A 24725-nucleotide genomic window follows, 5' to 3' on the forward strand; every position below is an offset into this window, starting at 1 on the left:
AACACTTTCGCTACTCACTGCGAGGGTGGATACCCTTGTTTCCGAAGGGAGGGCGTCGACCCGCAGATTTCTGTCCAGTGCTGCCGTTCGAGAGCTGTTAGGACCTGCTTGAAGACTGAAAGTTGAATTTTTTTGTCGTAACTGCGTATGGCATCTGTAACCACAGCGGAAGGTCGGTCCTAGTTGAAGCTTCGTCTAGTCACACTTCACAATCCCGTAATAAATGGGCGGCTGTGGCCGTGGAGTCTTTGCATGACACACACGTGTCGCCCGTGTAGAGTTCGGGTTGGATGTGCTTCATAATGACCGGAGTCATTGATGAATTCGTCTGTAGCTGTCTCAACGTGGGCGCTTGTTCTCTAGTTAAATAGGGGTGGGGCGGTGCCAGCACCCTCCTGTTATTCTTGTAATATTTAGTGATACCTTGAAAGATATCGTACCTATCCTTTGTCTCCGTCCACCGCTCTACAGACGAATCCGTTACAGCCGCGTGGCCTGCTTGTCCTCGCGCCACTGAATTTGCCATCTCGTTGTCGTTGGAAATCGATTCTGACATGGCGTTCCCTGCGTGATCAGTGAACCAATTGACTGTTACCTTACGTCCATCGATGTTCACCGATTCGAGCAACCGCACTGCTCCACAGCACGTCCGGCCTTTGGCGTAGTTACGCACTGCACTTTTGGAGTACACAGCACTGTAGTTGTTTCTGGGTCCGCGATAGTGAACTCTTCTGCACACTGCTCTTCTCGTGTAACGACGCTCGCAGCGTTCACCAAGTCTTCCGTTTTTGCATCGATGACTACCGCTGCAAAGCATCTGCGGTCGCTGTAGTCTGCAGCGTCTACGAATCTGGTGCCGGGCACGCTCAGGTGCTGATCTAACATGGCCTTTGCCCTGGTCATTCTTCCAACCTTGTTGTGAGTCGGATCCATGTTCTTAGGCAGAGGATAGACTCTGATAGCATTCCGGATGACGGCCAGATTTTCTCGTTTTCTTCTCTTTTTTTTGCTTGCCGGGGCTCCGAGTGATGGATGCCGGTTCAATTTCGCATCGGGCAAGGATAGATCTTCCCGTCTTAGACCCCTTGAGCCGCTCGATCTGAGCTACTTGCTGTGCTTCAACGATTTCCCCCAAGGTGCTATGGATTCGCAGCTCCAGGAGCTTTTCGGTGTTCGTGGTGTCGAGAACACCGATGGCTGCCTTGTATGACTTTCTTATGGCAGCGCTTACGAGGTTATGCTCTTGAAGTAGCCAGTTGCAGAAAGCCGTGGCGTAAACAACGTGAGTTATTGCAAATGATTGGATCAACCTGCGTAGGCTGTCCTCACTCACGCCGGATTTTCTTTGCCACTCTTTTGATGACCACCTTGTGGGAGTATTGCAACTACTTTCGGACTCAGGGAAAGATCCCGCAGCAGTGGAAAACAGCAGAGATAGGATGTATTCCCACGCAAGGAAAATCCCCGCGCATTGATAATTTGCGACCAATATCCCTCACATCGTGCGTGGGAAAGTTAATTGAAACGGTTGTGCTCAACCGTATGCAGCAATACCTGAGTGAAACCCAGCAAATGCGACACACCATGTTTGGATTTAGAACGCATCTCGGAACCCAGGACGTGCTGATTCAGCTAAAAGAGAAAATCCTCGCCTCCGCCACTCGACACTCCTTGCGAGCAATACGAGCGTTCCACACCAAGGGGCTCTTAATAACGTGCCGCACGAGGCAATTCTACGAAACCTTAGCAACACAGGATGCGGGGAGAAATCATGCAACTACATTGTAGACTTTCTTTCGGTCCCCGCAGCCACACTCAAAACCGGGGATATCACCTCAGATCCCATCGCCCTCGTAAGTAGAAGTACACCCCAAGGCTGGGTCCTCTTCCCACTCCTATGTAAAATCGCACTTTTGGGTCTACCGGCAACGCTGTAGAGCATCCAAAATTTAAACCATGCGGTCTAGGCAGATATAACAATTTGGACTCGCACTGACTCACTCTGGAGACTTTAAGACTGCCTCCAGCAAGCAGCCGACGCTGTAAAGCAGTACGCAAAGGAAGGTGGACTGGCGTATTCCCCATAGAAGCCGGAACTCTTGGTGGCCAGCCATCGTCGCACGAAAAATGACAAAGGTAGCATCTAAATCAATTTAGAGCGACACACAATTAAGCCCTGCAGATCACTCAGGATTCAAAATAGGACATAATGCTCCAGCGCCTCACCATAACGACCGAACAAGTTGTGCATATGATTCATAGAGTCACAAAAAGACACGGGGCATGAAAGAAGACGACGCTATCCGTATTATCCAGGCCTTTGTTCTATCGAGGCTGACATACGCAGTGCCCTACGTGAATAACCAAGACAGATACGGTAAAACGTAACACCGTCATTCATAAAGCCATGAAGCAAGCCCTTTGGATCCCCATGAGTGCATCAACCGATAGGCTCCTTTACATAGGTCTGCACAACACGGTGGACGAGATCATAGAGGGCCACCTCTCCCGCCATAGAGCACGGCTTTCAATGACAAAAACCGGTCAAAAACTGTTGAACTGAATCAAATGGGGCTCCCCAGACGTGAAGCCGAACAAGCACCTTCCGGTGCGGTGGCGGCATGATATCTTATCCAACCCACCGCCAAAGAACATGCACCCGGTTCACCACTCCGGTCGACGAGACGGTAGAGTAAAAACCTTAGACAAGAAATAGGGCACCCTTGTGGAAACTGTCTAAACGGATGCAGACGCAATCCGCGGTTGAAGGACAAAGACAGTGGTAGTCACCACAAAGACAGAGCTCCTTGTCAGTGCCACCGTAATAACCACCTCGACAAAATAGACGGAGGAAGTAGCTGGGGCGCTGGCCGTCACGCAAACGGAAGCCCCGGTGGTCCCAGGATGCTTGCAGGAGCTTGAGGTCGGGTTGGGTGGCACCAGAAACACACGGCATGCTCTCATCCAAATCCCCGACTCAAAAAGTGTGGACGCCTGCACATGCTTCCATGGAGGGCAACAAATTTGCTTTTTTTAAATTTTTTTGCCATAAAGCAGACTTCCACCACTAAGTACTTACACCTGTCGTTCCTACAAGCACGCTTAGACATCGCGCCTTATGCTTGCTAGAAGAGCAGTACAGGCAACGCCAGTTGAAATCTCTGGCCCGACAATGTGCGTTCCCATGCTTTGAGATTCGGAACTGTACCCACGACGCCTTATTGAGGTCTCCGGGTGGTGTCCTTATTTTCAAAGAATTAACTGGTACGTGCGCATGAAATCCCTTTAAGCATTTTTGCAATTCAGGTAACTCACTCAGCTAAATACCTGTGCACATATCTACCTTCATTAATACACCCCTTTGGAGCAGCTCAGCTCTGGTTCGTTTCTTTCACGCCTGCCAGCGAATTCATTGGGGCCTCTTTCAACATTTTTCTCCATACACGATGGCACACTGGGCATAGCATTCAGTCATACATTTACTTACCGCACTCCCAACTGGAGAAATATTGTAATAAACAATGACACATATCGATGAAGCCAAGGCCACATAAGCCGCAACGCCTGAACGTGTGATATTTCAAACTGGTCTCAATTAATACGGACCCGTCCACTACAGCGCATGAGCTCATGCCCTAGGTGTAGCTTTAGCGCGGGAAACAGCCAAATTTTAGATGCGGGGCATCTCTTGCTCGGAGGGAAGTCACTTGTTCGTGCCTCGTCCGCAGTGCCTCTTATGATGATTGTGGCAGGATGCCCCTAGGGATTGGCCAACCAAAAAACCCATCATGAGATACCTTCGTGTTCAACCACCGCCGTCGTCTTCCCGTAGGGGAACCGCTGAAGGAGAAAGAGAATTAGGCAAAGCTGCCTAGAGGAAGGCGTGTACGTTTCTCTCAGCCGGTGCACCAACGTCAACAACCATTACTTCACCAACGCTTAGATGCGAAGCATCTCTTGCTGAGGGGCATGTCACTTGTCCGTGCCCCGTCCGCAGCGCCTTTGATGATGATTGTGGCAGGATGCCCCTAGGGATTGGCCAACCAAAGAATCCATCTCGAGGTAGCTTCGCGTTCAACCACCGTCGTCATCTTACCGTAGGGAAACCGCTGAAGAATAAGAAGACTAGAAGACAAAGCTGCGAAGACGAGGGCGTGTACGTTGCTAATCCATCACGAGATTGCATGGCGTTCAACCACCGTCGTCATCTTCCCATAGGGGAATCGCTGAAGAAGAAGACAAAGCTGCGAAGAGGAGGGCGTGTACGTTGCTCTCAGCCGGTGCACCAACGTCAACAACCTTTACCTTACGAACGCTGACGGAGGCTACTGATTCTACCACAGAGACGACATCATCGACAGAAACATGATTTAAGAGTTTTGGAGCCTCGAGAACCACCACCTACTCACTATCACACAACAGTACTTGCGTGCCTTTGCCACCGGTGTGGACCCGGACGCTGAATTCCCTCTGGCGCTACTAAACACCAGATCACTCAACATAACGGCAACAGAATGGAACCACACGGAACCCCCCACAGGAAGATGGTGTAGTTTTTTTGCTGTCAACATAGCTGTTTGTTTTCATTCAACTCATTAGTGAAACATTGGGTTTCGCTGGGTATTGTTGACTTCTCAGTAAAGAATTCTTGGCTAGCTACGATAGACCTGTTTGCGTATTCGAGAACTCTTTAAAGAACAGTGGCTGTGCATCTAGGAATGTTGAATGGTGCATTTTCGTCTTAGCATCGTGGAATAGTGTTACCAAGACGCTGACATCCAATCATAACACGAAAAGTAAATTGCTGGAAGGACGAAGCGAAAACCATATTGCTCACGGCCACTTACAGCTGTGAGTAAACGGCAGAAGGAGAGCCACAGCGGCTGCCGTGGACACTTCGAGCACTGTGCAAGGGCCACGTATCCTGGAGGCCGCTTCGACCCCACCGGACGGAGGCTGGGGCTGGATGGTGGTCTTGGCAGGTTTCATCTGCTACGTAGTGACGGATGGCATCCTCTACTCATCAGGAGTCTTTTTCGAGGATTTCCTCGTTGTCTTTCACGAGGGACACGGCGCCACCTCCTGGATCTCCTCCATCACCTTTGGTTGCTACCACATCAGCAGTAAGTGCATCCGTGATTTTCTGTTTACTCTGCTCATTTGGAAATAGCATCTATTGCGCTATTCGTTGCCGTGAGGTGGTGAAAGAACGAGCACTGCGGTAGTGCCCTGCAATGGGTAAACTAACATGGTGTCAATAAATCGTGCCCGTGTTCAAAGCAAGTGCAACGTGCCGCAGGTCTGTTTGCTTGCTCTTTATTCAATAAAATTTGTTAACGAACCTTACGCCTTTACTCTTACGCGTGTACCGAAACTTAGCAAGGTCAGAGCGTAGAGACAGTTCCGTCAAATATTTTTGGTAAACACCGCTCACTCGTAAACAAGGCTGTTTCTAAATAGCGATTGGTGATCCTTCTGGGGTCAACGTGCACACGAAAAGGCTCCTGTTGTATCCACCAATGCTTTTTCAGGCGAACCGGCAAATCCGGTTGTTTTGTGTTATCCACAATATCTTAGTGTTTTGCTCAATCTGTCCAGGTCCCTTGGCTACCGGCCTGAGCATCAGGTATGGCTGCCGCCCCGTCGCCATCGTGGGCTCGCTCCTGTCGTCGCTGGGACTCTTCATTAGCATCTTCGCTACGAGCATCCGGTTCCTCTACTTCTCGCTGGGACTCGCGACGGGTACGATCGCATTGCAGCCTCGCATCGTGTGTATGTCGCCTCTGCACCATGCAGGTAGTGAAGTAAGTAGCTTGCCCCACTTCGGAAAAAAAAGAGCAGGAGGCAAGCAAGCTGGGCTATGCACATGCCGGTGTCTTGCTCGCTGGTGTCGTCGTTATCGCGATCAGGACATGCCAATCATAAAAATTGCTCCCTTCTCTGGCCGGGTGGCCGAAGAAGTAAATGCGAGCACTGGAACATTCGCGCGATTTGGGCCCGAGATTACAGAGCACCATGCTTAGCCGTGGCCATAACGAGGCGGTGGGAGGTACAAAACTACAGTGGTGCAAACTACACTACTCCACTAACTGCTGACTTATTGATGCAATAAATCATTCCAGTGCTAAAGTTTTCATTTGGTGGTAAATATGGTTTAAGACACCTCAGGAAATTCTCGTAACAAATTTATAACTTGCGCGAGTGACTCAAGGTGCCGATTACGGTTACGGTTACTCTTCAACGAAACTAGTTGCAAAAGTGCGATTCTAAAATGAATGAAACAATGCTCAGCGCGGCAACCTGACATCGCATGCGCAATAAATTTGCATCCCAGCGCCATTTGCGTCCGTTTTCCTCCGCGGTATACTGTTCCCTTAGAACAGGGATCGCCATTTTTTTTAGGTAGAGGGAGGGCCGAGTTGCATGAAGCCGACACTACAGAGGGCCGTACGGCAAATCGGGGGGGGGGGGGGAGTTGTTTTGCAGGCAAAAAGCAAAAAATTTAGCCAACTGACAATAGTTTTTGAAAATAATTGTCAGTAATTCGTCGAAGAGAGATGCGTCGAAGAGAGATGCGAGAGATGCAGCGATAGTGTACAGGTAGAACACCCGCCTCGCGTGCAGAAGGACCGTGGTTCGAATCCCGGGTGCCGGAAAATTCCCCCCAAAAAAATCCGCGTATTGATGGAATTGCACAAAGGGGCTTGGGGTGCAGCCTGACCCCGGCGACCATTGCCGGTAATGCACTCCCTCACCAGAGCAGGATTGGCCACCCTGGTGTAGTAACGGCCACAACCTCCCATGAATACGCCAATTAACCCACGGCCCTCAGTCCCCACCAGCTGCGAAGCAACTGACCACGGCGGCGGTCAGACCTGTGACGCAGCAGAGGGTGCTAAGAATCCCTGGATCCGGACAGGCCGCCACTGGAATCTGAACCTGGCAACGTTTAACTCGTGAACCTCATCTAGCGAAGCAAGTCTCGAGGTGTTGTTCGAGGAATTGGAGGGCATTAAATGAGATGTAATAGGGCTTAGCGAGGTTAGGAGGGCAGGCGAAGCATTTACGGTGCTGAAAAATGGACATGTCCTATGTTACCGTGGTCTAGAGGACAGAAGAGAACTAGGAGTTGGATTTCTAGTCAATAAAAGCATAGCTGGCAACATAGACGAATACTATAGCATTAACGAAAGGGCAGCAGGTCTTGTAATTAGGCTCAATAAGAGGAATAACCTACGCATAATGAATACCTTCTTCTGTAAACGGGAGAGGCGGAACTGGAAATGGAGGAGCCCGAATGGGGAGCACAAAAATGAAATAGACTTCATATTATGCGATAACCCTGGCGTCGTGCAGGATGTGGAAGTGCTCGGAAGGGTAAGGTGTAGTGACCACCGCATGGTAAGATCTCGAATTAGGCTAGATTTGAGGAGGGACAGCAACAAGCTAGTACGAAAGAAGCCGGTAAATGAGCTAACAGTAAGACGTAAAGTAGAAGAATTCAGGATCGCGCTGCAGAGCCGATATTCCGCTCTTAACGAGGAAGCCCAGGTTACGACACAGCAAGCCAGCGACAACCTTAAACGCATTATCACGGAGTGTGCAGTAGAAGTCGGGGGCACTATGGCTAGACAGGATACCGGTAACTTTCACAGGAGACGAAAGATCTAATCAGGAAACGGCAAACCATGAGAATCTCTACCGCAGCTGACAGAATAGAACTAGCGGAGCTCTCGAAGTTAATCAATAAGCGCAAGAGCGCAAGACAGCTGACATACGGAAGTATAATATGGAGAGGATAGAATACGCTGTGAAGAACGGAGGTAGCCTGAAAGCAGTGAAGAGACGTCTTGGCGTGGGGAAAAATCAGATGTATGCACTTAAAACTAAGCAAGGCAATGTCATCACAAATAGGGATAAAATAGTCACAGTGGCCGAGGAGTTCTATAGGGATCTGTACAGTAGCCGGGACATACAGGATAATGCCGAACGAGACAGTAGTTCAGAGGAGACAGACATTCTACCAGTAACGACCGATGAAGTAAGGAAGGCTTTGAAAGAAATGAAAGGGGGCAGAGCACCTGGTGAGGATCAGATAACAGCAGACCTCTTGAAGAATGGCGGAGACATTGTACCTGAAAAACTGGCAAACCTGTATACGCAATGCCTAATGACCGCAATGGTACCGGAATCTTGGAAGAACGCGAACATCATCCTAATTCATAAGAAAGGCGACATGAAGGACTTGAAAAATTACAGGCCGATCAGCTTACTGTCAGTCGTCAACAAGGTATTTACCAAGGTAATCGCTAACCGAATTTCTGGAACCTTAGATTTCAGTCAACCTAAAGAACAAGCAGGGTTCCGTAAAGGTTATTCAACAATGGACCATATTCACACGATCAATCAGGTGATAGAGAAGTGCGCTGAGTATACTGAACCACTATATATAGCCTTCATAGATTATGAGAAAGCATTTGACTCGGTCGAAACCCTAGTAGTCATTCAGGCATTACGGAACCAGGGGGTAGATGAGCATTATGTAAGAATACTAGAGGATATTTACAATGGGTCTACAGCTACCATCATCCTTCATAGGGAGAGCAGTAAAATACCTATAAGGAAGGGTCTCAGACAAGGAGACACAATCTCTCCAATGGTATTCACAGCATGTTTACACGAAGTATTCAGAACGTTGGATTGGGAACAGCTGGGAGTAAGGGTTAATAAAGAATACCTCAGTAACCTCAGATTTGCTGATGACGTTGCCTTGCTAAGTAACTCGGGGGACGACTTGCAAAGCATGCTTTCCGCACTGGCCGAACAGAGTAGAACCGTGGGCCTGAAAATTAATATGCAGAAAACTAAAGTAATGATCAATAACATCGGGACAGCACAGCGGTTTGAGATAAGTGGCGAGGCAGTTGAAGTGGTAAGCGAATATATCTACTTAGGCCAAGTTGTGACCCCAGATCCCAACCATGAGGCAGAGATAATTAGGAGGATCAGAATGGGGTGGGGTGCATATGGCAGACATTCTCAGATAATGAATAGCAGCCTACCATTGTCGCTGAAGAAGAAAGTGTATGACAGCTGCATCTTACCGGTACTCACCTACGGGGCAGAAACTTGGAGGCTCACCAAGAGGGTTCAACTCAAATTGAGAACGAATCAGCGGGCAATGGAGCGAAAAATGATAGGTGTAACATTAAGGGACAAGAAGAGAGCGGAGTGGGTCAGGGAGCAAACTGGTGTTAAAGACATATTAGTAGAAATTAAGAAGAAGAAATGGACGTGGGCAGGGCATGTAATGCGAAGGCAAGATAACCGCTGCTCATTAAGGGTAACAGAGTGGATCCCCACAGAAGGCAAGCGTTGCAAGGGGCGGCCGAAAGTTAGATGGGCAGATGAGATCAAGAAGTTTGCGGGGATAAATTGGTCACAGCTGGCACAGGACCGAGGTAATTGGAGAATAATGGGAGAGGCCTTTGCCCTGCAGTGGGCGTAGATAGGCTGGTGGTGGTGATGATGATGATGATGATGATGATGATGATGATGATGATGATCAATTCGTCGAAGCAGGAGGATGGGGGACAATGCCAACTGGAAACAATGACTTCTTTTTTGTTCCCGTCTAACCCCATTTGAGGTCCTAACTGGCGTGTCGGAATTCAGATAGGAAATCACATGGACAAGAGTGTGGTTTCTGACGACCTGCTGAGGGTCGCATATACTGCCCCGCGGGCCCCAGGTTGCCGACCTCCGCCTTAAGAAATTGGCGTCCTACCTGTTTCTTTACTGTAAATGACGCCTCTTTCGCCAACCCGACCACAGACCACGAGCTCTTCCTCCTCATTACGAATACCCCACTATCTTTGCTGTTGTCCCTGCTCCCCTTCACGTCAACCTTTTCTCTATACTCCTACACCGCATTCTTACCGCACTCTCTCAGTATCATACCAGTACCCTCATCTCTTTCAATCCAATTCAGTCCTCCCCTCATATAAAGTTTGAACTGGGGGAGCTGGTTCTGTTGCAATACTATAAAGCTGCGTGCACCCGAGCGCGAAGAAAGGAATTCAAAGCACAAGCGGTCGCGTGTGTGAATTCCTTCCTTCGCGCTCGTCTAGGAGCAGTTTTTTTGTCACAATGCTCGCCTCATACTCTGTCCCGCCTTTTTCCCATTCTCTCTGTTATATGCATCGCTCCGCGCTTCCCTCCCCTGCTTCTCCCACCACGCATCCCCCTCTTTAACACACTCCGCCTTTCGTCATACCTCTCTAAATCCTACCTTACTCTCCCTTATCTCCGTCTTCCCTGCGACCCTCCCTATTTTTTACCTACACCCCTAATGATCACCCATCCCCTCCTTTTCCCCACTCACCCCATTACGCCTGCTTTCTATGCCTCGTATTTTCGTCAGCCTCGCCAATTTTTATTCGTACTTCCCTTCCTTCTCTGCCTCTCCATGACATAGTCGGGTCCCTCCCTTCACGTGACTCAGTGACCCATGCCTAGGTCACTGGTTAGCCCCATCGAGTTACCAGTAATTTGTGCATGGCGTGGACTTTTTGGTGACCTACAGTGGGTCACGTTAGGGAGAAGTGACCTCCCTCCATGTGCAAAGCGAATGATTGGCTTACCCTGTTTAAGTCTTGGTTTCAGTTGGTGAGCCTCTGATTTAGCTGTATTTATTATACTATTAATCTAAATCTTGTATTCGTCTACTGTTCTGGTCTTGCTTCTGGCGCTTTTAGCACCGAACGTTTCACCGGGCGATATCCGCGGGGTAGTCAGACGCCGCTTGCCGACGACGGCTCAAACGATCCAGCTCCCGCGCAACACTCAAAGAAGACGTCCCGGTCCCGCTCTCATTCATCACCAAGCTCGCATGCACGCGGCGAGTCACGTGGTCAGGCGCGAACCAGCTTCAGAGAGCGCATGCACCAAGCCGGCAGCGGCGAGCGCAATCGTCGGAAGAGCTCGGACAGGCGAGTCACATGATGCGCACGCCGCGCAGCTGGGGTCAAATGAAGTTCACATTTACCTCTACGGCGAAACGTTCGACGAGATTAGCAAAACAGATTTAAATAACCGACCACTGAGGAGACACAGCAGAAAATAACTGGCTAATTCTGGAGAAAGACGTACAGAGAGACCAAAAAGGCTGTCGTCTTTCTTAAACGAGCCATGAAGAGAAAACGCAACCTGGTTTAATTTGAAAGAACTAGGATTTAGTATCTCACTCAGCTCCATTCCAGCCGCAAGAGATGCTTTTTAACGAAAAAAAATGCAAGAATTATTGAAAAACTTTCAAATTTTGCGCCACAGTGACGTCTTATGGACAAGAATGACGTCATACGGACCAGCACTAAAAACATAATTGTCAGTGCGTCAACTGTACTTTAGCAGTCAAGTGATGCTTCAAATGGAACTAGATGCCCAATTACAGTGGTCAAGTCATGTATCTTCGCGACCGTTCAGTTAGTCCGCCGCCAATCGCACAAACAAGGTTCTGTGACGTCATAGAAAAGTTGCGGAAAATTGGCTAGGGAGTCGCCACGGCTTTACACGTTTTGTTTAACATTTCCATTATTTGTACAAAGATTGGTATCATATCATATCGATGATATTGGTATCATTATTATCGGGACTAAGCAGTCTTTCTAGTAAACCCAACTTGCATTTTGTCTTCATGGCTAGTTTAATAAGAGCCCATGAATTTCAAGCTGTGGGGAGACCAAAATTTGAAATTCATTTTTGACGCGGCAGAATTAAACGGCCCAATACGCAAAAATACGGCGTCGAGCAAGGTCGAGGGACAGTTTCACGGATGGCCTATTGCACAATGAGAATTACAATTCGGGGAATTGGGATCTGGTGTGAGAACCCTGTGCTAAAGAAACGCGAATGGTGCATGCGTTTTTATGGCATGGTCGATTATTGGCTGTAGATATTTAATGTGGACATTGTGAATGCATTGCGAGCTTAAAAGCCCGTGTTAGAATCATGTGCATGAGTAATCTGAACACCCTAATTACATAATAGCCGAGCACGTTTAATTTAATATTGCATTTGTATGACTAACAAGTGCGATTCTCGAAGCGATATAAAGGGACCTCCCAACACTTCTGATGAATGTTTTAGCAATTTTCTTCGTGTCTGTAAGCATTGTAGAAGCTATATTTGTCGCCAGCACGGAGCGGCACTGCGTGATCCCTCGTCGCAACAGATGCGCCTTCCATTTTCGGTAGTATGTTTTAAAGTGGCTATCGAACGTTTTTATGGCTGCAATTGAAACGAAGGCGGCTGATAGCCTCTACACCGCTCTAAGGACGTAATCCGAGTGCAGGACAAACGTCAATACCGGGAAAGAGAGAGAAAGTGAAAAGTGAGCAAGTTTCTCAGAAATCTGATCGGCATAGAGGAGCATTTTTTGGGTGAGGTTCTTCGTGTCCCCGTACTAAGTACTGAATGTGTTTGTTGAGCACGTTCCGAAAGCCCTATGTATTTAGAAAAAAGTACAAGAAGTGTTGCAGCATCTCTTTGATCATATTAGCGCAGACACGAAAACGATGCAAAAGGAAATGGATTAGGGGATAGGTTTGAGAGGGCGCAGTAGTATCACTGGAGGCTACATGAGTAATTAGTGCAGGATATAAAATGTCAGAACAGGTGACATAGATAACATTCAAATGGAACCGGTGAAATTTGTGATCGATATTATAGCCCCCGTTCTAACGCACATATAAAGCCTGTGGCTGTCTACCAGTGTATTTCCGCGAAAAATGCAACTTTCCAAAGTTTCTTGCGTTTTTTAAAAAGGGTGATAAAACAAACATATCCAAATACAGGCCGATTTCTATATTGCCTTTATTTTCCAAAGGACTCAAGATTATTTTTCAGCGTATATATGTTTTCCTTGAATATAATAAGCTATTGACAACAAGTTAATATGGGTTTAGGAAACAGGTCTGTGGAGCTCGGGTTGCTGGAGCAAAAAGAATTTAGTAAAATCCTTTGAAGAGAGTCTTCTTATTCTTGGAGTGTTCATAGATTACAGCAAGGCCTTTGACAGCATTAATCACCCATTACTAGTTAATAAAATGACATACTTTGGTATTCGTGGAGTCACCCAAGAACTTACTAAATCGTATTTAGGTCACAGACATCAACTAAGACATATAAATGGCACTTCTTCACAACTCAAACGGGTAAATGTTGGTGTCCCCAAAGGCAGTATTTTGGGTCCCCTTCTATTCATACTGTACATAAACGATCTTGTTAACATTGATCATGATACCAAATATATTGTATACGCAGATGACAACACATTACTATTTAAATCCGAAAATCCCCCAACTTAATTATGCTTCCCAACACTGTTCGAAATAAAATGCAAGTGAGGTCCGTGAAAAATGGCTTAAACATAAACGCCAACAAAACAAAAGCAATTCTTTTCAGAGCAAAAGGCAGACATATAAATGCTCATTAAACATATAAATGCTCTATAAACTCGTCACAAATAAACATGGTAGCTTCCGCAAAAAGCCTTGGTGTCTACTTTGACCAGGCTATGTCATGGAATGCGCACATAGCTTTTTTCACAAGTAAACTTTCCCAGGTTGCAGGACAAGTATATTCCCTTCTTCACTTAGGTACCTTCCTTGTCAACTGAAACTACTAATTTATAATTTCCTTTTTGCCAGATTACTTACGTACTGCTGTCTTGTGTGGGGTACGTTCACCGCGTCAAATATCATCGTTTTGTCTCGCCTACAAAAACGAATAATTCGCTGTGTTAGCAACGCCCCGTATAATGCTGCCACAGCACCCCTGTTCAGTGATCTCGGTGTACTCCAAGTACAGCACCCCTTTTCCAGCCGCCTTGCGCTCACTTACCGCAAGGAAATAGGAAGCAGTAAGGTATTCATTGTTAGCCTAGCAAACCTGAAAGTAAATGTTCCCAGCTATACCACAAGAAAACGAGAACATTGGTATGTCCCGCGCCCACGCACTAATTATGCCATGCAAATGCTTTCTTACAACCTTCCGACATTACTGAACAGTCTGGTACTCAATGGAATTGATGTAACATGGTGTTCATATGCTAGCATAATTAATCACCTAGCGTTACGAAACTAACCAGCCTTTTGCATTTCAGTGTTACACCGCCACATGTGTAAACCCATCTTTTTTTTCTTACAATTTAGAGTTTGTATTGAATGCCATGCTTTGTGAAACCCCGACGGTCGCATTGAACGCCTGTATATAATTTATCAGGATTGTTTCTCTAATGCTACATAAGAATGTGTAGTGCAGTGATTTCTGTTCTTCACTCCTGCAGCCCCCCCCCCTCCCCTTCATTTATCTGTGTTACCCCTTCTAGCGCGTTTTTTTTTTCCTTCGTTTTTTCTGTGCCTCCTTTTGTATGGAAGTGTATACTCTCTTTTTTTCTTTTCTTTCGTCTTTTTCCTTTCTTTATTGTATTGTTTATGCGTATACGCTGCTGTCTCCAACTGTAAATGGATTTGTAGGGCCCGCCAAGTTGCATGATTGCAATTTTTTTCTATTTGTCCTGACCATAAACTTGCTTGTGAAATAAATAAACATTCATTCATTCACTCATAATAACAAAGGTAGCAAACCAAGCTGACGCTAAGAGGGCAATTGCCCAGGCCTCTCAGACTTAGTAAGAAAGTGAAGAAACTAATGACGCAAAGGGAAAAGGATAATGACGATTGCAATGAGAGGATGCAGTTGCACCGGTGGACGTGCTTTTTTTTTTTTTGGTGACGTCTTGTCTGGAATGGACTCTGAAGCGCCTAATACAACAGCAGGTGTCAAGCGTGTTGCCCAAAGAACTGGGCCTCAGAAGAAGACACAAGGAACACCAAAATGCCGTAATGAGGGCGAGTAGGCAGGCGCTTGGTGTAGGAGCAACGCCTGCCGGTGAACCATTACGACGGCAAGGTCAGATAATAACTCAGTGATGACGAAGACACAATCGCAACTCAAATGGAGGTAGAACATAATCTACGCTGATACAAAGATGACCGTGTAGCCTGAAATAAAATGCGATGGTTTCACATTCCCATCTGCAAACAGTCTTAAATACCTCTATGAATCGTTTTTCTTCAATGAACCTTGAACATTGTTCTTTTTTTTCGATTATTCCCTCCCTTCCTACATGTCCCTTTTCTTCCCCAACAGGGCATTTATGCCCCCTCTGATAATAAAGGCATTCCTCCTCCTCAATAGGGGAGGCCGAAGCTCGATGGCTTCCTATCTCGAAAATGCTGAACAAAGGGAAATATTTATACCAGCTTATTTCCCAACAATTCGAGCTGCAAAAAGGTAAACGACATACTAGGAATTGTCACGAACTGTTTTCGGGCATCGTTTGGCTACATCGGCCTTGAAGACGCCATGAATACAAAATACAAGTAGGGTGTATAGAAAGAACGGCTTTATCGCGAAAACAATGACAGCAACATTATCTCAAACTTGAAAGAAATATTCTAAATATTAGAGAAAACGTCTGAAGCAGTGTCAACACCTCAGCCCCCTCTCGGCAAGGTGTCCATGACGTTAAGGAATCTCCGTTCAATGTACTGCCGAGACCGCAGCCACTGCCAAGAAACGACGGGACGATTGTAGGGGGACCTACAGTTTTGTGGTATCGTGGCACCTGAATGCTAACATTCCAGTAACAAGCTTATAACGATGTTTTTATTCCTCGTCCATATTTCGTTGCTTAAATAAAAGTGTGAAGTTTTTGCAATGTTTCCAGCGTTTGCGTTTTGTTAGAAAAATTACGCCCATCTTCCGGCGAGGGAACCCTGATGTGATGCGACGCATCAGGGGGGAGCGTTTGGACTGACGCTGGTATTGGATTGCGTCAGTCCACTCGCTGAAGGGACTGTCGCTTCCATCACGTCTTCGTCGGAAGATATTGCACGGAGGTGTCGTCAAGCAAAGTCAAGTGAAGTGCGAGAGCGAGCGCTGGACTGTTCCGGCACCGTGCGCTCCCTCGCTTATATTCCCACTTTAGAAAGGAGAGGAGCCGGGGAAGGGGGGGGGGGAGAGTCGCGCGCATGCGCACACATGCGCGCAGCAGCGAAGCGCACACGCGCAATTGTTGTTATGCTAATGAGACGAAGTGAGAGTGTTGCGCACAGCTGACGGAGAGAAGAACGGAGGAGAGTTGCGCATGTGCAGTGTGCATGCAGACAACGCCGCGACAACGACGCTGGAGGGACATACCCGCGAGCAAGAGATGCGTCGCATCTAAAAACGCCTTCCGTGTATGGAATGAAGCTGAGTAAGCCACCAAGGGCTGGTTCTTTTAAATGAAGCAAAGCTGTATTTGGTCTTCATGGTCCCTTCAATGCGTCCTCGGCACACTGTTGACTCTCGCGGTCTACGCTTCGCGGGATCGTGCTCTATTCCTCGTACTCCAGGGCTAGGCTTCGGCCTGATGCTGCTGCCGACCTCGATATGCGGGTCGACGTACTTCGACCGGCACCGGTCTCTCGCCACGGGAATCATGGTGTGCGGATCCGGCGTCGGCACCTCCGTCATGGCACCTGTCTTGGAGGCCCTCATTGGGCTCTACGGCTGGAAGGGCGCACTGATCATATGCTCCGGAATCAGCCTTCAGGTGGGACTCACTTTTTATACGGCATCGTTCACGGTCCTGTTGAACTGACGGTGCTGTTGGAGTGCAGTCACTAGATGCGAAATACGGCTGCAGGTGAAAAACACAGGCCTCTTACTCGAGGTTGACTTCATTTTCAGGATCATCATCGTCACCATTAACCACTTCGTTTAACAAAGCCCTTGGTTAGACATTGCTTTTAATTGACCAGCATCCTTTAGCTACCACGTTGAGAAAGAGAAAGAAAGAGACAAAACTTTTACTGCCGCAAGGACTAATTCGGGGGGGGGGGGGGTGCCGAGGAAGGAGAGTCCCCGGTGACTTTGGCAGCCCGAGCGGCGATGGTTTCTTGCACCGCCGAATCCGAGCTGCCCAACGCCCTCGCCCAGTCTTCACTGTCTTGTGAGGGCATTGCCAGAGGAGGTGATCCATGGTTTGGACCACCCCACTAGCGGGGCAGTGGGATGAAGAGTACAGAGTGGGGTACATCGATGCAGGCGGGAGAGGCAAGGAAGGGTGTACGTTTGCATTAAGTGCCATAGGCGTTCTTCGGCGTAGAGAGCACCGGGTGAGAAGGGGGCAGTAGACGGCGGGAGAGGCGGTCATGCGACGTGATCTCATGAAAGGAAAGGAACCGATCTCGAGCTGGCACGGCTCCATGGAAGAGATCAAGGCTAAGACCTGCTCTGAAGGTGAGCTCTGGAGCGGCTCTCTGTGCTGCCTCGTTCCCTACCACACCAGCTCGGTTGGGGAGTCAGGGGGATTTTGAAGAAGCATTTTGAGTGCCAGAAGAAAAATGCGGCCCCGCGCGAAATTTCGAATGACCGTCTTAGAATCGGAGATTATAATCGCAGGGGAAGGCCCTAGTGTTATGCAAAAGCAATAGCCGCCTCTTCCGCAGTCGCGGGGGAAGAAGTGCGAAGGGTGAGGGTGGTAAGATGGGGATTGATGGGATGGTTAAGGATTGCGATCGCGTAGGAGTCGTTGAGATTTCTGTGGTTGGTTATGGCGTTGCGCTGATGAGGGCGAGGTAGCGGGTTCGATTCGCGACCGCGGCGGCTGCTTTCTGATGGAGGCGAAAAGCAAAAACGCCCGTGTCTACGAGATTTCTGCGTATGCTAAAGATCCCCAGGTGGTGAAAATTAATCCGGAGCCCTCACCTTCAGCGTGCCTCATCGGCTGCATTGCGTCGGCGCGTGAAACCCTAAAATCAATCGAGATTTCGGTGGTCCGTCGTCTGCACCCCCTCAGCCCATGCGCCGAAACGCACGCACACGAACGCACACATATGCACTTGCACGCCATCGCATTTAGCCTTTGCGGATGAGTGCGATGACGTTGTGCCTATCTCAGAAGCTGTAACGGAATGCGTGACATCCACGAGTGTGGTGCCTTGTAAAGCATTCTTGTTGTCTAGGCATTGTTAGTAAGATGGCGTCGAATGAAAAAAGTAGATATCGAATGATGCCGTTGTTTGGCAAGAATGCAGAGCTCCGGTCTTGTATTTTTGTGGATGGCGTTTCTCGCTATTGGGAATGTAAGAAATCTGGTTCCGACAACACGCGGCGCGATCGGCTGCTCATATTTTATAGGGATGTTGTAGCAACAACAGCCCCGCATGGCCTACGTATTTTTAACATACGCCTATTAGGCTAGAGCTTGTTGGTGCACCAGAATGTTAAAAACTATTAACAGAAAAATGCGCTTCAAAAGAGTGAGTCCTAATACGGTATTTGTGGGTAAGTCTTTGCTTTGTATTCACCGCTGCGCAGAGAAAGCGGCGGATGCGTGTAATACTGGTAATACTGTAAGATGATGAAAGGCCGGTGCCGATTTCCCGGCACTGACAGCGATGACTATTTTAAATCTTTTTATATGAAGATACCCAGAGGCTTCCGATACGATGTCATGTCCTTATATCCCCCCGAACATAGGGAAACTCTGTTGATACGTGCTTGGTTACTTATTTATGGTAATTCGTCCTACCGAAATGGTCCCAGTAGCTACAACGCGTGTAGACAGTGCGATGCCTCATGCTATGCACGGCGAAACCTGGTTTATCCTTATGCACGCAATGGAACAGGGCGTCGTGACCGGCAGCCTCTTGCGACCATTGCCTCTAGCAAAGGACAGCTACTCGGGCAGTGTCACCAGCTTTCCTACTACGAGCGAAACGTCGGAGCCGCCCAATGAACGCCCGCTATGGCAGTCGCTAATGGTCGACGACGTGTCCACGAGCGTGTCCTCGGGTTGCGCCGTAAACGGCAGAGGCGCCAGCACCAGGTCACCACGTCCCGGCGCTCTGCAGCACGCTGTGGTACCATTCGAAAGACGTACGGACGACTTCAAGGTAAGGAGCGCTAGGTGCCTTACTTAGTCAAGCAGCGTGGAATTTCCGTGCTTTATTTTTATACGCGGAAGACAAGGGCAAATCTCGTGCCACTTTCCGGAAACGTGCTAGGTACAGAGTACGTGCCACGGTGTCCGGTTTCGCCGCCCTTCGATTCCGTTTAAGATATTCGCATATAGTGACAGAGCGGACTGTGCACTCGGCACAGCAGGAAACCGGTTGAAAGTTACGTTTTCTGATATTCAAAACCCTGTTTCAACACCGCGGTGCTCTGTCTCTACATGCTCCTCCTTTCAGCATTGCTGATTACCACCGAAAGGTTACTCTATTGGGGATAAAGAGTTGCCCGAAAAATGCAGAATTATAAAATAGAGAAAAAAGAAGCCAAATTAACAAGCTGTACGAGAAGCGATATATTGATAACAATTCCAATGTATTTAACACAACTCGTCCAGTAACTAACTTTTTAAATTATGCAAATTCTTTCTAGGCGGAACGAAGTGATGTACATGCAGACGCAGACTTAGAGAGCAGACATCCAGCGGTGAAAACCGCGGGCGAAAAAAAAAGTTGAAAAGACAAGAATGGTTTTACCTTCAATGATGAAGCCAGGTAAACTCACGAGATGGGGTATGCAAAATGTGTACTGCAAACAGGCATCCGAATAGTTGATGTTTTAACGTTAAGCGGCGGTGGTAGTCGTGACCGCCGCCACTTTACGAGTCGATTTTCTAGTAAAAAGCCGGTTCTACATTATTGAGTCAATTGAACACAGCCGATTCGGTACTGGAGACTATACTGTATTTTCGCAGTCACACGTCCGACTGCGTGGCGACATCTTCGGAGTGCAGCCCTCCATGACCTTCTCTGCTGAGAGCTCCATGCTTCAGGGAACGGAGCAGCGCTCAACGCACAGCACAATCATCGACAACCATAGCATCATTGCGAGGTGAACTACAAATCTGTTCTGAACGATTTCCAGAATGGTGTTATTGGTCACGGCTACGCTTACAAACGGTCGAGGGCACCTAAGTGGACGAGAGTGTGAAGTTTGGCAGGTTGCGGATGTGTACTTATAGAACTAGAGCTAAAGAAAACACAGGGCAACAGAACGGGTGAAGAGAAGAACTACGCGAGAACAGCGCTCCTATTCATCCCTTCTGTTGTCCTTTGCCACGATGATGGCAAACTCCGCAACTTGTCAGTGCGCTCGTTTGGCTGTGTTCTTACGGGAAGTTCACCTGCAGTGTATTAACGTGGGTAGTCACCTCGCACTACTGTCAAGTTTAAGCTGGCGCTGTAGCGCGGCTCGAAATTTTGAATGCCTCGTGCAATGTGAACTTCCATATTCCGGAGGTTGAAAAAGCCAGTAACAGGTAGAACGCTATAGAGGATGATGCCTTCAAAAGCTGCGATGTTTAGCAGATAAGTTAAAGGGGTTTGTTTATTGCTGAATGTCGCGGATTGTAGCAGGTGAAGAGCCGTCTTATCGCCCAGCATTGGACGAGGATTTTGAAGTGGGCTGCAACGTTTCAGCGTTCACTGCACAGTCATAACAGATGCCTTGTTTCAGCGAACTTGATGCCATGGCTCAAGCTTGGCATGTGGCTCACACGCGCTGTTTGCCCATGCGTCGTCAATTACCTGCACCAAAAATGCCTAGAGAAGAGCTGAAGTTTGGGATGGCAAAGAAGCCATCAAGCCATATAACAGACCTGTTTTACCAACAGCATCTCTTTACTTCAGTGATGTCCTCAGGTCAGTAATCATATCCTTTGTATGTAATCAGTAATACATGCTAGGTTACTTCTATTAGTAAAAAGAATACCCTAACAAATAAGTATTGTATTGGTGACATCAGGAAGAAAGTTATCGCCTTACTCCTCACCTGGAAAAAAACATACCGCATCTGAGTGACCTTTGTAACGAACGATAACAGGTACCATGCCTAGAGGCAGGAAACGAGGGCTTCCTCTGCCTAAGAGAGTCAACACGTGACTGTTCGGCATGCTTGGTGAAGGAAGCTATTAGCAATATTAAAAAAGGCAGTGGAGACAAAACACATGTTTGGCCGGTTCAAGTCAGTGCTTTCCCCTTATCCCAATTAAACTGATTTTTTTTCGCAAACTTCGAACAAATAATATAGATTCTTAAGAAGAAATATGATTAAGCTGTGGCCACTCCCAAGCACCTTTAGGGCGACGTCTAGAAGACGTCTAATGATCTAATGTGATTAGCAGCCGCTGACCTCAGCCTCCACCAAGAAACCATACTAGGCGACTGAAGGGAGGCCTCTAGTTTCATTTAAAAGTTCAACTTAAATTTTAACGTCTACTAGGGGGCTATTTCGGGCCTCTTGGTAGCATATGGCGAAGACTGAAAGCGCTAAGACAACAAGGACAAGCTAATGGACACACACCAATTGCTTGTGTGTGTCTACTCGCTTCTCCTTATGTGGGCGTTAGGGTGCAGTTACCACACTGGTACCTGTGTTTTAGTGCTGGCCCGTATCAAGTCCCTACTGGTCATATTCCGCCCCTTGGCGCGAAATTTGAATGTCTCTATATATCTTGCGTTTTTTTGTTTACTCAGAAACGTATTTCATGGCCGGGATGGATCACAGTGTGCTATCAAAGAGTAGTTCTGTCTAACTGTACAAAGATGTATTTCGTCTTCGTTGCCCTTAAACACCTGTTTGACTTACGGTTCTCATTGTGGATACTTGTCAGCACGTCAGCGGAACGTTCTTTTTTTTGGTACTTCAGTGCATGCGTGGGCTCATTTGCAGGACGCTGTTCTCGTACAAGATGCCAGCCCTTCTGGGCGAGATCCTCAACTTCCGGCTCTTCGCTACACCAGTGTTCGGGGCATTCGCCTTATCGCGTTTCTTATACGGCATCGGCTACAGTGTGCCCTACCTGTTCACCCTCTCAAGAGCCGTCACGGACCTGGGCACCAGCGAGACTGATGTTCGTTTCTTACATACTAAACACGTGTCAACATACACTGATGCTGCGTGGTGTAGAACCAGAAAGAATTTAGGGCACAATGTTTCCATCTGTGTACATACTTATTCAGATTCACAGTAACACAACTTAGGAAATGAACAATGGTGTTGACTGCTTGCGCGTTCATTACCAGTTTGCCAAATTTTTCGAGGTCAAGCCGGAAGAGCGCAGCCCGCAAAACATTAAAAGCACAAGCATACGTCCTCAACAAGGCCAGAAAGCGAGAGAAAACAGCTTTCTTTCTTACTATCAAAGTGATAGTCACATTTAAAGGGAAATCTTTATCTTTTAGTCCATTTTGGCCCAGAAGGCTTAGTGTTTGCCTAGAAAATTTGGCAAAGTGTGTACCTTCAGCGGACACTTCCGATAAACTCTTTCAGTATTTCCTTCGCTTCGGGGAGCACGGAGTTTTCGCCAGCACAGAGCGGCACTTCCCGATTCGCTTGTTCCAGAAGATACGCCTTCCGATACTGCATTGCTTTTATGGCTTACTTTCTAAACGAGCCTTCATTTTAAAGAATGCCTTCATTGCTGTAGCTAAACGAAAGCCGGCCAATAGCCGCTACACTGCCGTATGGAACTAATTCGAGCGGCCGAAGAGTGCCAGACTCGGGAAAGAGAGAAGAATCTTTTGAGCAAGTTTCTAAGTATTGGCATAGAGCAGTATTTATTGGTTAGATCCTTTCAACCCCACAATATAGGTACCGAATGTGTTCGTTGACCACGTTCTGCAACCATTCAGGATTACGAAAAAAATTTGAAAAATCTGCTCCCGTGTTCCTTCCCCTGTGGGTCCCTTCCGCTGCGACACGCACGAAGATTTCTGTTTCATTGCCGCCTCTTCTGAAGAACACAGAACAATGGTTTTGAAAACATGGCGTTTCCATACAGGAGGTCCTAAATTGTATAAAAGTTTAGCCACACATCTATAGAAGTTTCTGGGGTGTTCATGAAAGCGGTTGGAAAACGGTGCTATATGCGTGGAGTCAGACCTGATAGATTACACGTTTGTGAAAGCTTGTGAATGATCTATCAAACATTATAAGCTACACAACAGGTTTTGCTTCACGGAAAACTATGCCAGAAACCTTCACGGCTCGTTTCGAACTGTCCCGCCAGAAGGGTGACAAAAGACGCCTTGACAAGTATATATGCATACGCTGGCGTGTACTGGTGTCTACTAGCGTACTACGTCGTTTTACGTAGTGCCACCGGCGTAACTTAGCTTTCCCCGAGGAGAGAAAAGGAAATTCAGCTCCTCGCGGTTCTGCACTGAGCGAACTTGTCCCCATCAGAAGAAATAATGGTAAGATTCTTCATGGCTGTTCTACTTCTGTTTGGACACGGTGGTGCAGGGTAGCTTCTTGCTTTCGCTGATGGGCTTCACGAACGTGCTGGGACGCCTATCCATTGGTTTGGCGTCAGACTTCATGGGCCGCCATCGTATTTGGCTGTGCGTGTGCTGCGTCATCATCTGTGGCCTCTCCACAGTGCTCAGCGTGCTAGCAACGACGTACTCTAGCATGCAGCTTTACGCTGCAACCTACGGAACTGCTGCAGGTACGCATGTCAGATAGCCCGGCGCGGTAGTTTCGCCAAAGCTTCATTGCAACCCTTGACGATGCCACTGAGAGGGCGAACTGTCACGAAAGAGAGTGTTTGAATAATTAGGTTTTCGCGGCGAAGGCAGGAATTCGAGTGATAGAGCGCCGAAGTTTGATCACTGTGTAAGCGGTGCGATAAAATTTGGCATTGCCGTAAATAACAACTTATTGTTGTTTTCAACTTGTTGAGAAGGTGGCGAAGCATTATTTATTTCTAACATTGGTTTCGTACTCAATGCTGAAAATACAAGGGGCATGCCATTCAATTAAAACATATTTTAGGTTGACCGACTCTCGTTCTCTTTTTTGGACGGGAGTGGCTTAATGCAAAAAGACACATCATAGAGGGAAGGCCGCGTACCTAAGATACTCGGCTCAGCACGTGCCTGCAGCACATGCGCAATACCGGCTTTCACCCGGGTTCACATTCACTGCACACAAAACTCTAGCTTTTCGTAGTTGCAGTAGGTAATTACAAAACTATAGGACCTATCATTACGAAATTAATAAAAAATGTCTTCGTCTTCGCTCTCTGACTGCATTTGTGATGTGTATTTTACACAGCTTCGTCGGTCGTCTGTCTTAACAGAATTTAACGGTAGTAAGTTTCTTATTCGGGACCCTACTCCCCTGAAGTTATTGTAAGGTCACTCCTGCTTTCAACAGATTGCGATTTATACCGACTGGCACCATCCCTGAAACACTACATGTTCACTCTGCCGAGTTGCCCTATCATTGCCGTCACATGACTCCGCAGCACGACTGCAATACACTCAGTGATTGCACAAGATTTATACAGTATGGTAGAGCGCATTATAGCGACATAGCTGCTTACGCGTTTTCATTCGTCCGTCGTGCTACCAGGCGGCTTCATCACGGTGAGCTCGGTGATCGTCGGCGATTTGGTGGCCGTCGACCGCCTCGCTAACGCACAGGGCCTCAGCGCACTCTCCCTCGGCGTCGCCGGCTTAATTGGACCACCGCTCAGTGGTAAGTTTAGTTGCACAAACCCGTCTATATCTATCTTGGTGTGTCATCTCTGGCTAACTTCGCTGCAGGCACTGCCGTTCTCGCGTCCTGGACTGACTGTTACACGGTGCCGT

General features: G+C 47.7%; 1 protein-coding gene across 1 annotated transcript in view; it reads left to right on the forward strand.

Moving 5' to 3' along the window:
- The first annotated feature begins 883 nt into the window (after positions 1 to 883).
- LOC144168242 (monocarboxylate transporter 13-like) overlaps positions 884 to 24725 on the forward strand; it is a 34752-nt gene continuing 10910 nt past the window's right edge. Inside the window, exons 1-9 of the mRNA XM_077697269.1 lie at positions 884 to 918; positions 4870 to 5123; positions 5599 to 5742; positions 16464 to 16663; positions 18744 to 19010; positions 19823 to 19959; positions 21799 to 21979; positions 23374 to 23578; positions 24487 to 24612. Of these exons, the coding sequence (XP_077553395.1) occupies positions 884 to 918; positions 4870 to 5123; positions 5599 to 5742; positions 16464 to 16663; positions 18744 to 19010; positions 19823 to 19959; positions 21799 to 21979; positions 23374 to 23578; positions 24487 to 24612 (1549 nt within the window). The remainder of the gene's footprint in view (positions 919 to 4869; positions 5124 to 5598; positions 5743 to 16463; positions 16664 to 18743; positions 19011 to 19822; positions 19960 to 21798; positions 21980 to 23373; positions 23579 to 24486; positions 24613 to 24725) is intronic.

This window comes from Haemaphysalis longicornis, unplaced genomic scaffold, assembly GCF_048455015.1.
Source record: "Haemaphysalis longicornis isolate Haplotype H1 unplaced genomic scaffold, Haemaphysalis longicornis Haplotype H1 scaffold_2, whole genome shotgun sequence".
NCBI lineage: Eukaryota > Metazoa > Arthropoda > Arachnida > Ixodida > Ixodidae > Haemaphysalis > Haemaphysalis longicornis.